Genomic DNA, 14,598 nt, shown 5'->3' with positions numbered 1-14,598 from the left:
GTCCCTTCGGCCCTCCAAGCCTGTGCCGACCATGCTGCCCGTCTAAACTAAACTCCTGCGCCTAGTTCTTATGTTCTTAAATCTGGAAAAATCTTTTTTTCCATAGCGTTCTGTTGCTCCTTACCACCTTATACCTCAGAACTATGATAGTTGGCATATTTATAAATTACTGCCAATTTATTAAATTCATAACCATATTTCAAATCCATTTTATCTAATTCTTTGTGGCCCAATAGCACAGAAATTGTCTTAAAATCTTTTCTTGACTTTAAACACCTACACTTGTGCTTTGATTTTGTTTTTTGCATACATTGTGAGCTAGAAAAGTAGCCTTTTCTAGTAGCCGGAACGTGATTTTATCTTATAAAATGTGTGTTAGGAATGTCTTTATGCAACTAAAAGCTTTATGGATTTCAAAATTTTCAAAAATTAGTTTTATCTAGTATGGCATTCTGATTCACCACCGAAAAATAAGTGCTTATATGCACAATCTGTGTTCTGGGGAAACCACCTATTGATAGAAAGGTGGGGGGACTTGTACAGTGGGTGTTTTTTCCACCGCTTCTGTATTAGCCAGAAGTAATTTATGAAACTTGAAATTATGGGATTCTAGTAAGTTTTTTTATAAATTGCTCTGTATTTTAGGGTGTAGTTTAAATTACAAAACTACCAATTCTCTCAATATTAAGCATTCTTTCAACAAAGAATAATGGGGTGAATCCTCCGCTTCCCAGACGTATGCTTTTCGGTGACGCATCGTTGTTGGCGGTGGGATTCTCCATTCTGCAGCTGACCAATGGGATTTCCCATTGAAGCCACCTCACGCCGCCGGGAAACTCGCAGGCAGGGGTGTTCTGCTGGTGGAATGGAGAATCCCTTTGGTGGAGAATTCACCCCCATGTCTAATTAACCTTTTCCATCTTATTGATTTTGAAATATTTTTATTTGAACATTAATTAACAAGTCATCTTTGGAAAAGTGATCAATTAATATAACTTATTCAACAATCATGTATTTATGTACATTACTTCAGCTTCCTTCAGACATCAATCACAGTGATACACTAACTGCATTCCCCCTCCCTCTACCCTCTAAACATATTTGCAATTATTATTTTCGTTTGTATCAGTTAGCTGCTAATTTTGGATTGTCCATATATTTGTGGACAAGTTTTGTAAAGATGATCAAACTGAATTCAAATTGCCTTTAACCTTTCTTCAATTAACTCCTTTAAACAACTATTTATTTTCTTTCAGGGTTCTGATGGTGAACTGACAGACTTTGTGAGCTTCTACACTTTACCTTCCACGGTTATGCATCATCCTATTCATAAGAATCTTAAGGCTGCCTATTCCTTTTATAATGTCCACACTGAAACCCCACTTATTGATCTTATGAATGATGCACTAATAATTGCAAAATCGGTAAACCTTTCGTTCTTTTATCTCTTGAAGTGTAAGATCTAACAGCATATAACAGTTGCAGCATAAAATGTATCCATGGTTAATTGAGTTACAAAAATGTTTTGAGGGCAATACAGCAGTTACAGCATGAATTGTTTATGTGAACTGTGAAGTACTGAATACTGTTCTCGTGGTAATGTAATTAATACCGCTTGTTTCTAGAATAAATTTGTTGAATTATATGTCAGAATTTACTGTCATTGAGCAAAGGGTCTCAAATCGTCAGCTATAGTTTGCTGGAAGTGCAACTCTGTGTACACTGCTGGCTCATGCATGGTTGGAGTTTTTAAACTGTTTTCTAATAGGACAGAGCTCTTTATGTCTAAAGACATGAAGGAGTAGAGCCAAAAATGTAATATTTAAATAATAAGAGAGTTGTGGTGGGGATAAGAACTTGAAGTGCTGGTGCATCCTAAAGTGGACTTGATTTGGATTTCCATTTAAGACTTGAGACAACACAAATTCTGATTACAAGGATTTGAAGATACCTGAACGTTTGCGCTTATCACTATACACATCTGTTGGCCTATCATAAATTTGTTGTTCTGTGGAAGTTCATACTTAACGGTAGGGAGGGAGCATTCAGAGCAGTTTTTTTAGTTGATAATTGCTAGTAAATGTTTCAATGCCAATGGAGAGGTGACGATCATAAAATTTAATAAACTTCTTAGAAAGCTCATGGCACAGAAGAAGACCACTTGGAGCTTGGTGTCTGCACAGGTTGGAAAACAAGACACCAGCCTGATCCCACTTTCCAGTATTTGACCTATAGTCCTTCAGGTTACAGTCCTTCAGGTGCATATCCAAACACCTTTTAAATGAGTTGAGGGTTTCTGCCTCTTACTCATTCGGGCAATGAGTTCCAGACCTCTACAACTCTCAAAGTGAAAAAAAACCTCTCTTCATCTCCTCGCTAATCCTTTTACCAATCACTTTAAATCTTTGCCCACCAGTTACTGACCACTCTGCTAAAGTAAATAGGTCCATCTCAACTACTTTATGCAGGCCCCTCACAATTTTGTCCATTTCAATCAGATCTCCACTTACTCTCACACCAAGGAGAGCAACCCCAGCCGATTCAGTCTTTGCTTATCACTGCAATTTTCCAGTCCTGGCAACATCCACGTAAATCTCCTCTGTACCCTCTCTAGTGTAATTGCATCCTTTCTGTAATGAGGTGACCAGAACTGCACAGAGTACTCCCGTTGCGACCTAACAAATATTTTATATGGTTCCAGAATAACAACCCTACTTTTATATTCTATGCCTTGGCAAATAAATGAAAGGATACCATGTGCCTTTTGAACACGTTATCCACCTGTGCTGCTACCTTCAGGGATCTGTACACATTCACTTCAAGGTTTCTCACTTCCTCTACAGTTCTTAGTATCTTCCCATTTATTGTGTATTCCCTTGGCTTGTTTGACCTCTCGCATCTCTGGGTGCCACTTTTCTGCCCACCTGACCAGTCCATTGGTATCTCCTGAAAGTGATAACCAATTCAGACAAGAATGAACCTGATGAAGAGCAATGGGAATCTCAACAGGAACAGTGAACATTAAGATTTGATGAAGGCATGATTAGGCTGTGGTCTTGTGCGTTAATTAGTATTATGCTGGCAATCATTGTCTTAAAGAATAGCTGTTTGGATGAGCTACCACGGAATGGTGCATGGTTTGTTGACTCCATAAAACTGTACCCTGGAATAGATTTATAGAATTTACAGTGCAGTGTAAAGAGTGAGTGAGTGTTTTCAGGAACAGGAGTATAATTAATATGCTTATAAAATATGTTCTTAGTTAATCTTCGCAGCGCATTATTTAATTTTAGTAACTATGTTGGCTTACCATTTCCTTAGAATAATTCTAGTATTGTAATACCCTGGGTTTGTGTGTGGTCAATTCCAGCCCCACTTGACCCAGAGTCATAACACAAATTGAATTAACCAATAATTCTTAGAAAAATACCCAAAATCTTTGGGTCCTTGGTTGTCCAATAATTACAGTCACCAGGTTTGTAAATTTAAACTCAATAACTTTCTATTTATAACAAGAACTATAAAATATGCGGCAAATACAACTGGTTAACTATTATCTAATTTCTAACCCCCCTCCACTTTAACTTGCCCCCACTCTCTCTCTCTCTCACCCCACACACACACACTCACAAGACAGACAAACACAGAGGGGTGACAATAATAGGTAAAAGGAAAAAGAGACTTTGTTTAAGATGTTTATCTTTAAGTTCACCTTTCCTCAAAGTTGACTTTCAAATCCAGGTCTTTGTTTTCACCCTGTAATGGTTTCCCTGTAGATTCATTCATTCAGATTCTCTGTAAGTAAAGAAATGCATTAACTCTCAACCTTTTTGTAAAGAGAAGAGAGGGAGCATGTCCTTATCCCTGTCCTTCCAGAAGTCAAATTCATGTTTTTTTTAGGTCTCTGGAGATCATACCACTCATGCAGGATCCAATCACCACCTGTTACCAAGCAGAATATAGCCTTTTGGCCAATTCATTGGTTATCAGCTAATCAATCAAACCGAGTCTCACCCTATTTCTTGGGTGCTGAAAGATCTGGGTCTTGCTGTCCAAAGCGAGCAACACCATATACTATGATGCAACTTCTTGAATTCCTCGTTCTCTCCATTGCTTGTCTTAAAGATAGATATCCATTAAGCCTGTTTTGGATCAAAAATGATAATGACAAAAATAAAGGGAAAATAACGGAGTGAGTAGGAAGGATCCTTACACTAGTTAAGTGGAACAAAACTATTCAGTTTGGCGAACAGGAGTTAGAAAATTCTACGGCTACAGAAGGCGGAGATATTTTCATGCTTAAGTTGAAAATTAGAAACTCACTAAGTTTCATGTACAGATGCAGTGTCCTAAATCCAGCACCCTTGGGACAGAGACCGTGTCGGACTTTGGATTTTCCCAGATTGCATTACCAACTCCTTCACACACAGGCTGTCTCTAGCACACATCCGTACTAATCATCAATATTGTATAAATATGTAGGTTGTAGATCATGGGGTGAAGAGTTCTTTAGTGCTGGAAATCATCATAAGATTTAAAGATGTTTTGAATTGGAGATTTCAGTTGAAGAATTAAAAATTTGATTGGACAAATATTTGAAAATCTCTCAGACTCACAGTGGAGTGACAGCATTCGCTTGGACTGCAATAATTGTGACAAAGGGAAATGACTGATTTCTGATCCTCTCACTTAAAAGCAGCCGGGAATGTTGGAATCAGAATGTTCCCGCTGGTGGAACAGACAGCTTTGTGTCCGGAGTATAGGGAAGGCCTGGGGAGGCAGTTTGTAAAGCGCTGCAATGAATTCCGATCTGGTGTGTGTACAACTCTCCATTGATCTTTGTCCTAGGTTCAACCTGAGAATGCTTCATTATCATTCCAGGAGCACCACCCAAGAGAAAAATATTCAGTTTTTGAACTATTCCAGTTTTGGGATAGCCTGATTTGAGACACTACCTGTATTATCATGTTTATCCCCCTATCTTCAGGTCTTTTTTTCTGCTTTCTTTCTGCAATTGATTCTTTGTAGACCGTTGCAGCAGTTATTTTACCCTGCTAAATAGTTATTTCTCATTATCGAAAAAATATTGTAGCAATCTTGTAACCCCAAATAACAGTTATGGTAAGTGAAATAATTTAGGCAAAGTGCAAGAAAAGTCCTCAGCGTGCAAGGAATCATTTCTAAAGGTTTTATTTTTCTGGCACGGTCAACTCCCATCTATTTCCTAATAAATATTTTGTTTTGCTTTCACAGAAAGGATTTGATGTGTTGAATGCACTTGATCTGATGGAAAACAAAACATTCCTAGAAAAATTAAAATTTGGTATAGGTGATGGCAATTTACAGTACTATTTGTACAATTGGAGGTGCCCAGATATGGAACCTGAAAAGGTGAGAAGCACTGCTACCATTATTGTAAACACTAAGGCCACAAATTCTGGAATTCAGAGTTTAGTTATTTTGGATATCTTCAGTCAGAATGGGTGCCAATATGGGTGTAACTTGGGCAGGAGAGGAATATGTGGCATTGGCAAGTCACTTGAGGTGGGTGGCATTAGTTGGGAGGAGAGAGTCCAAGCCAGTTGTGTTGGTTTAAAAGCCTATTCCGATCATTACCAATCCCTCAATCCCCTCAGTAAGAAGGTTAATTTTCCTGATCATGCTAGGGTGCCCAAGCCACACCGCAACTTGGATATCCTTATGAGTACAATTGCAGCCTTTCAAGAATTTGGATGGTTAAGTGCCATCCAATTTTCTGCTGCTTTTATGCCAGCAGAGTGTTTCAGATCCTGGGGACATAAGCTCACAATATGTGCATTAATATTTAGTTTGACACATTGCCTCTAGTTTCTCTAATTGGTGTTGGCTTTCAGTCGCACAATGTCTCAAATTTAAATTTCCCTTATTTATGTTGAGTTCCCTTCATGGCCTTGACGTCTTATCTCTAACCTGCAGTTGGATAACCTCCCTTAATTGCTTTGGGTCTGGCCTTTTTTGCATTCCCCTCTATTCACACCACCATTGGTGTCCATGCCTTCACCCACCCAGGTCTTGAAATCCCTCCAAAACCACTCCGATTCACATTCTTCTCCTTCCAAGCCCTTCGTAAAATACATTTCACCAAACGTTATTCACCCTTTCTAGCTTCTCCTTTACCGTGGGCATTTATTTTCACTTGATGACTATTGTGTAGCATTCTGGGATGTATTCTTATGTTAAATGTGCTGTATAAATAAAGTTGTTGGTACAAGAACAAACAATTTTTAAGTGCTATTGAGCATCAGAGATCAAATATATTATTCATTGAGATATTTCACTGGTACTATTTCATAAGAATTGTTTGGGGATCTGGCTTACAAGAAGAAGTAATTTGTTAAAGCAGTTTAAAATAATTCTGCCTTCACCAATTTAAATGTGAAAAGGTATTCAGCTCATCTATATCCATGCTGAATATGTGGTTCAAGACCTTCACCATCACTGTCATATTTGGAAATACATTAAAACTTGAATTTGTAACATGTTGAAGTTTCTGAGGTGTACAGAATTAGATAACCTTAATTAATCTTCTGCATTCAGCTAATAATAGTTAATCTTTTTTGCTAAGCCTGAATAACATGGCAGCCTAATTGAAGAAGGCAACACAGGTTTTTCCAACTTATTTTAGGTAGTCCACATATACATATCTTGAAACATGATAGTTAATAATGGAAACTAATCGTTTTTTAAGTTTGACAGTGCCCAGCTTGTAACATTATTTTGGGATAACATTTGTGCTACTAACTGTAATTGTTCATTAATTAAATAATCCACAGCTATATAGGTCTCGTGCCATATCCACAGCACATGGGAGTTTGGGGAGAGCATTGCAATCCCAGACAACAATGTTTACAGCAAGTATCTGCATCATGAGGAACTTCAGCTCACAGCTGTTGAGCTGGGGTCTGAGACACCAACTTTGCTGAGCATCAGGGAGGGGGAGAGATCCCCGCACACTTTGATTTAGGAAGTATGAACCTGTGTGGGAGAAGGGTTTAATTTTTGGCGCACTGGTACCAGTGCAGCGGAAAGAGGGAGCTGTTCCATTGAGATGGACAGTTAAGCCGGGCTGAGTCCAGTTTTCTGGTGAATTGAATATTGAGAACAGTGGATAGAGCTTTAAACTTAGGAAGTGGTGGGATAGGATGATTCAGCAAAGAGTAATTTCAAAAGCATTAAAAGAAATGTTAAGGATGTACAGCAATTTGGGTAAAAACAGAGTGGATCAGGAAGGGACAGAGAGCTGAACAAAGGTAATGGAGTATTAGTAACTAGAATGACATAAGGGAAAAATAAAATAAAGCTAGGCATTGTAATTGAATGCATGATGCAACCACAACAAAATTATTATTTTTAAAATAAATTTAAAGGATCCAATTAATTTGTTTTTCAATTAAGGGGCAATTTGACGTGGCCAATCCACCTACCCTGCACATCTTTGGGTTGTGGGGGTGAGACCCACGCAGACACTGGGAGAATGCGCAAACTCCATATGGACAGTGACCCGGGGCCGGGAGTGAACCTGGGTCCTCGGCACCATGAGGCAGCAGCAAGCATGACAAAATTGATAATGAGATGTGTTTACAGACCACTATTCGGAATTAAATATTCCAGGATCCTTGACCTTTAGAAGAGTTCAGCAAAATGCAAAATTGGAGGAATTGCCCCAATAATAAAGATGGGGTCAAGACTGTAGAGAAAAAGGATCTTGGCTCTGAAAATCAAAATGTAGAATCAGTTTGGGTAGAATTAAGAAACATTAGTGTGTGTAGTTTACAGGCCCCAAACAGTAGTTGTAGTGCTGGGCAGAGTGTAAATCAGGAAATTAGAAGGTGCATTGTAACAAGGGAAATATAATAATTAGGTTGGAGGAGTAGGGGGGTCTTTAATTTTCTTATCGACGGGCAAACCAAATTTGCTGAAATGGTGTTGAGGATGAGTTCATGGAACGCATTCATAGTCTTCTTGATCAGTTATCTAGTTTGTATGAGACCGAATTATTTAATCTTGTAGTAAGGGAAAGATTGATCATAATATAGCAGAATTTTATATTGAGTTTGAGTGATCTAATTAAGTACAAAACTAGGTCTGGGGGGTGAGTTAAAGTAGATTGGGGAACGAGATTAAAAGATATGATGGCAAATAGGCGATAGTTTCATAGTTTGCAACACTTGCATTCTCTTAAGGAATAATATATCACTGGAAAAGTCATCCAGCTATAGCTAATAATAGAGTTAAAGATAATAGATTAAAGGAAGAGACTTATATTGCTGCCAAAGTAGCTTACAGCTACAAACAGGATCTTAAAACGCAACAAAGGCTGACAAAAAAAGAAAGGTATGAGACTAAACAAATTAGAGACATTAAGACACATAACTTCCTATCTCCTCAGCGTTGCATTTGGGGGAGAGTGGAGGGGGGTGGAGGATACCCCAAAGATTCGCTGGTGAATTCATGGCAATTGTCCAGGTGGGCTAACTTCCTCTGCAAACTTCATTGGTTCTGCCAGTTTTACACTCGTAGTTACTCTGAAAGAGTTAGAGGAAAAAAAGCACTTCTAACTTCAGAGTAACCATTTTAAAGATCCAGACCGAGCCCCACACGGGTCACACCCCTGGCCCAACTGGGCTTAACCCGAACCAAATCCATACCCCAACACCCTCAAATGTCCGCAATGGATAGCCCCCCTCCCCTAATCCATGTCCAGACCTGGACCCGGACAGCTAGTGCTGTAAAAAAGGAACATGATCTCCTTCACTGTCTCCTTTTACACCTTGCTGTTGGAGCCACTGAGCTGTTTCACTGCTTCAGGCTCACCCATCCTGAGTCAGAAGGGTTGGGTGAGGCTAGGGTTTTGGATTTCAAGTGAAGGCAAGTTGCTACAGAATGGCAATATGCCACTGATTGCCACTCCAATGAAGTTACGGGCCAATGTAAAAATTGCTGTAGGTATGTAAAAATTAGAAGAGATTTGTGAAAGTAAGCATGAGCCTATTAGAGGCAGAGACAGGAGAAATTATAATGGGGTAGGTGGAAGTGGCAGATGTTCAACAAATACCTTGTGTCTACATAGTGGAATAAACAATCATAATAATGAAAACCAAGAATTAATGAAAATGAGGAATTTAAGGATATTGATATTCGTAAAGAAATAGTACTAGAGAAATTAATGGAGCTAAAAGCCAACAAATTCTTGAACCTGATGATCTACGCCCTAGAATTTTGAAAGTTATGGCTTGCAGAGTAGTGGATGCATTGGTTTTTATTTTCCAAATTTTCTTACATTCTAGACTGATTCCTGTGCATTGGGACATAGTAAACACAATGCCATTATTCGAGAAAGCAGGGCGAGAACAAACGGGACAATATCTCAGTTAGCCTGACATCCGAGGCAGGAAAAATGTTATAGAGGTGTGTTAACAGGACGCTTAAAAATATGATTGGGCTGAGTCAACAGATAGTGAAAAGAATATTGTGTTTGACAATCCCTAGGTTTTTTGAGGATACGTCTACTGGTGTAGATAATGTCACCATGGATGCAGTCTACTTGAATTTTCAAAACGCATTTCATAAAAGCTTATTACATAAAATTTCGGATTGCAGGTAATATACTAGCATGGATTTGAGGATTGGCTAACTGTGAAAGGCTATAATTAACCAGATGCCACAGGATCAGTGGTTGGTCCTCAGCTACGTACAAGCTATATTGATGACTTCAATGAGATTGAATGTAAACGTATCCATGTTTGCTGATGGTAAAAGTAGGAAAGTAAGCTGTGAAGAGAATACAAAGAGGCTGCTAAAATACAGGCTAAATGAGTGGGCAAGAATGTGGCAGATGTAATATAATGCGGAGAGATGAGAAGCTACTAATTTTGATGGGAAGCATATCAAGGCAGAATATTTTTTTAATAGACTGGGAAATGTTGGTAGTCAGAAGCATCTGGGTGTTCTCGCACACATATCGCAGGAAGTTCGCATACACTACAGCAAGCAATTTGGAAGACATTTGGCATGTTAGCCTTTAATACAGGGAGGTTGGAGTATAAAAAAAAGTACTACAATTTTATAGGTGTTGATGAGACCACACCTGGAGTACTGTGTGTGGTTTTGGTCTCCTTACCTAAGGAATACACACTAACCTTAGAGGGAGTGCAAAAAGGGTTTACTGGACTGACTTCTGGAATGAGAGGTTTGTCCTATGAGGAGACTAGGCCTAAATTCCCTAGAATTTCAAGGAATAAGAGAAGGATCTTATTCAAACATAAAATTCTTAGGGATTTGACTTGTCGTTTTTGGGAGGCTATTTCTCCTGACTGGGGACTCCAGAACACAGGGTCAGAGATCATGGTGGGACTGAGTTGAAAAATTATTCATTGAATGGTTTATGAACCTTTGCAGTTCCTGACTCTAAAGAACTATGGGTGCTTTGACCTTTTAAATATGTTCAAGTCAGAGATCAACATATTTAGCATACTAAGGAAATCGAGGGACAATGTGCGAAGATGAGGTGGAGGATCAGCCATAATTTGATTCAATGGCAGAGCAGGCTTGATGAGTCAAACTGCCTACTTCTATTATGTTTTTATGCTCTTAAGCATGAGAACTCCAAATGTTGGTTCTCGTGTAACAATCATTACAACTGGAGCAAGTAGCTGAAATGTTGAGTAATTTCAGTTACCTTGTGACTTCCTGAAATTCAACAAATCTTAAAGTTCAGAAAAATGTTAATTTAATTTACTTATTTTGCAATATTGATGTATTTTGGTGATTTTAAAAACTAATTTGCACAATTTACACCAGTTCCTTTGCAAATGTAATTTTAGGCAAACTGGGATGAATTGTTGGGAATCCAATCTTACAAATATTGGTGATTGACTACAACAATAAACTTAAAGAATGTAAAAATCAATTATGATTTCCCTCTGTTTTTTTATTTGTTCATGGGATGTGGGCGTCGCTGGCTAGGCCAGAATTTATTGCCCATCCCTGAGAGCATTTAAGAGTCAATCACATTGCTGTGGATCTGGAGCCCAGTGAACTAGATGGGTTTTTACGACAATCAAAAATGGGTTTACAGTCACCTTTCAGACTTTTAATTCCGGATTTTTATTGAATTCAAATTTCACCGTCTGCCATGGCAGGACTCGAACCCTGGTCCCCAGAGCATGAATCTGGGTCTCTGGATTACTAGTCCAGTGATGATACCACTATGCACTATCCATATGCAGATAAGCTCCCATTGAAGTGTTTTGTCACTACCACCATGTCTAGCAAATAATTCTAAATATTTACCACTTTTAAGTATATAATAACCACTTTTAAGTATATAATAACATAAAATGTACTTCTAGTTATATGTTCCTGCCCTTTTTCAAATGCTGTGGATGTATGCTATGTCATTTAATACTCTTCAATCTTTCAATTATGTCCTCACTTAATTATTGCATTTTCAAATTTCCATAGCGTTATTCATGAAAGCTTGTCTATCTTCACCCAACTTTCACTGAAAATTTTGATTTCCTTTTTCTGTAGGTTGGTCTAGTGCTGCAGTAGAGCAGTCTACTACTGCTGTCGAACCTCTTCATTGAAGCCCAGGGTCCAATATCATGCCTTTGTTCAGTGACAGAAATCTACCAGCTCAACACACAACTTTGTGAAAGGAGCTAGTAGTTCCAGCCACACTTTGCTTTCAACAGAATGGAGACGATTGATTCTTTTTTAGGATTTGATTTTATTGTGCAGTAAAGTGTTGCATAATTGTTTGTTGAGAATTTAAATCACTATGAATTTTATCTTTTAACTATTGGCAACCTGAATAAGGATTCTCATCAATGCCTAAGATGATTTTGAATGCACTTTTGTTGGTTTCAAGAGGTAAACCTACATTTAGACATTCATGAAGAACATGTTACTGCTACCTAATGTAGTGAGGAACACAAGGCTTCTTTTGCAGAATGACAACTCAGTCTTTTGTACAAATGAGGTACAGTAATAAATTGCGTGAAGAAGAAAATTGTTACTGCTATATCTAGTGGGTGGTCATGTACTGCCAGACAGATTTCTATTTATTGACCAGTGTTTTTTTTAAGTGTTCACTATGGGAACATTGAAGGACCTATGGTACAAACTGATTTTTACCCATTTGTGTCATGTTTGTAACGGAATATGGGAATGTTTTTGCAATAATGCATTAGTGCAAATTCCAGAATTTTCAGCAATGCAGATAAATTGGAAAATGTCCCACTCTATTCCATATGCATCCGCAATGTCTGCAATGCAACCTGGCTGCTCATAGGTAGTATTCATGGCTTATTTGTGAAAGAGGCGACATTCCCCACATTTTTTTATGTAAGGCTGGGGCAACGCTTTATTGTCACTGTTAGTTTTTAAGCTTTTTTTAAATGCCACCTGGTGTGGCCCAATAGCAGTGGTAAAAGTACTTGCTTTACAGTTCATTGATCAGGGATTGAAGTCCTGGAGCTGCTTGACTTTTGAGATGCGAGCCTGGTTTGTGACTAATTTTCAGGTCACTGGACAAGCCATAACAGGAGCAACTGAGTTGGCGACGTTAAAGAGAACAGCAGCTGAAGGCTGCATGTAGCGGCAATCACACCGATACGTGTAGATTTAAAATATTTTTAAAATCATGATGGGTTAGCATCTTTCTCCTGCCAAATCTTTTTTCATTCTCTACACACGAACATTTGGGTATTTCTTTTTTCTCCAGACGCCTGGACATGGAGTCAAATATGTATTTTTTTTTAAGCATTAACTGCACATGTGAATACCTGACAACAAAACTAAATCAAAGGGAATAGTTTTTTTTTAAAAAACGAGTGAAAGCTGAAAGCTTTGTTCTATGTTGTGTTTTGCACAAATTATGTTAAAAGGAAGGATTTGGGCCTTGTTTGTTAAAGCATGTTTAGCTGTTCAGCAGCTTAAAACTTTGCCTGGTCAAGTGACGGGTTATGTACAGTTTACTATTATTGCTATGCATGCTTCACTGAAAAGGCCCCACACTAGAAAATGTGTGAAAAATTACCTATTCATAAATCGGTTCTGGAATGGTTTAAATGTTGCCAGAGGAAGAATATACTTTTTGATTTCAGTAATGTTTTAAGGTCACCAGCATGACTGTTTGATGTCTGAATTAATAAAAATCATTACAACTTTGCTATTACTTGTGCATGCTTTGATTCTTTCAATTAGTGTGAACTTTGAATGTATTTAATTATGTCACTTAGAATCGATAAACTTTAGACAGTGTAATATAGTTGAGTCATCCTGTAAGCCTAACCTTTATACCATTTATTTATATATACATATATTTCTTTTACTCCTTTTTTTCCCCTAGATCTCCCTTCACAATTAACTAGCCTTGCTGAGAGAACCGATTCTTCTGCATGGCCTAATTTTGATTTGAGGTCAATTGTTCTCCAATTCTTTATTTATCTCGATGGTAATTGGTCTATTTCTGCCAGACATCTTGGCTATGATATGAATGAGATTGGAAAATTGAGAATAATTATGGATGTAAGCCGGTAACCTCTCTAGATGTTGTATTCCAGTTTCTGTTTTACTATTCAATAAAACCTACTGGGAAATTATATTCTAGAGGTTAGAATAAGGGCATGGTTAGATTTAGATCCCACACCTTTAATGAATAAGTTGCTAATAATCTTATTTCATGTGTGTAAACTGTCTACTTCAATGAGGTGTTAGGGGACTGTTGTATCCTGTATAACCAGAAACCAGTAAAGGCTGCAAAGGAATTTTGGAAGAAAGGGGTAGGAAATTGTGACTAGAATGGAAAACAAAGGAATAGTTTTACATACAGAATATTTTCAAATCCATAAAGAGATGGGAGAAATTAACGCCAAGTGCCTGGGTAATGAGTTTTATTTTGATTATTAGTGGTGGAGAGGAACTATTTCTGAGTATTTGCATTTTATTGCAGAATATATTGTTGGTGTGCAAGTTGAAGTTACAGAAAAGATTTTATGCAATTTGGTGTTTTATGACATTAGATAATAACACTCAGCCAAGACCTTCAATGAAAACAGGAAATTGATTCTCAGTGATAATCAGAGGATGGGCTTTTTTTGTTTAACTTGAACTGGCGCTTCTGAACCTTGCTTTCTTATATTCTACACCTTGTGAATTCTGAAAAATTTTACATTCATTTATTAAAAGTCAAGCATTGTTGAACAGCTGCCATCATATAACCAATCATGCACATTGTAAATTTAAAATAGAACAAACAATATTTCCGAAAGCAGTACTTATTTGATTTTAATTGAAACAACAGAATCATATTTTACAAAACCGATAAATAGCAGAAATCTGAATTTGATTTCCAACATTTGTAGGTTTTTTTCACTTTCTGTAAGAACTTGGCAGTGGGTGCACAATTTTACTTCCCCTCCTGCTCCAGAAATGCCATAAATTGGTCCTTTCAAATGCTTGTTTTATGAAATTCTTTCTTGGAATATGGCCTGGTTATCTGATTTTGTTTCCTATGGATATGTTACCTAGGAGTGAGCACACCATAACCACGGA

General features: G+C 37.8%; 1 protein-coding gene across 4 annotated transcripts in view; it reads left to right on the top strand.

Annotated features, from left to right (window-relative positions):
* The window catches only part of nmt2 (N-myristoyltransferase 2), a 93,908-nt gene extending 80,689 nt beyond the window's left edge, over positions 1-13,219 (top strand). For 3 of the 4 annotated variants that reach the window (XM_072508662.1, XM_072508659.1, XM_072508660.1), the window contains 3 exons: positions 1,257-1,424; positions 5,254-5,391; positions 11,572-13,219. In XM_072508662.1, the coding sequence (XP_072364763.1) occupies positions 1,257-1,424; positions 5,254-5,391; positions 11,572-11,592 (327 nt within the window). In that variant the 3' untranslated portion in view covers positions 11,593-13,219. The remainder of the gene's footprint in view (positions 1-1,256; positions 1,425-5,253; positions 5,392-11,571) is intronic. The other variant, XM_072508661.1, reaches the window with a different exon arrangement.
* Positions 13,220-14,598: the final 1,379 nt, after the last annotated feature.

Source organism: Scyliorhinus torazame, chromosome 6, assembly GCF_047496885.1.
Source record: "Scyliorhinus torazame isolate Kashiwa2021f chromosome 6, sScyTor2.1, whole genome shotgun sequence".
Taxonomy (NCBI): domain Eukaryota; kingdom Metazoa; phylum Chordata; class Chondrichthyes; order Carcharhiniformes; family Scyliorhinidae; genus Scyliorhinus; species Scyliorhinus torazame.
This window is presented reverse-complemented; position numbering and strand designations above follow the sequence as displayed.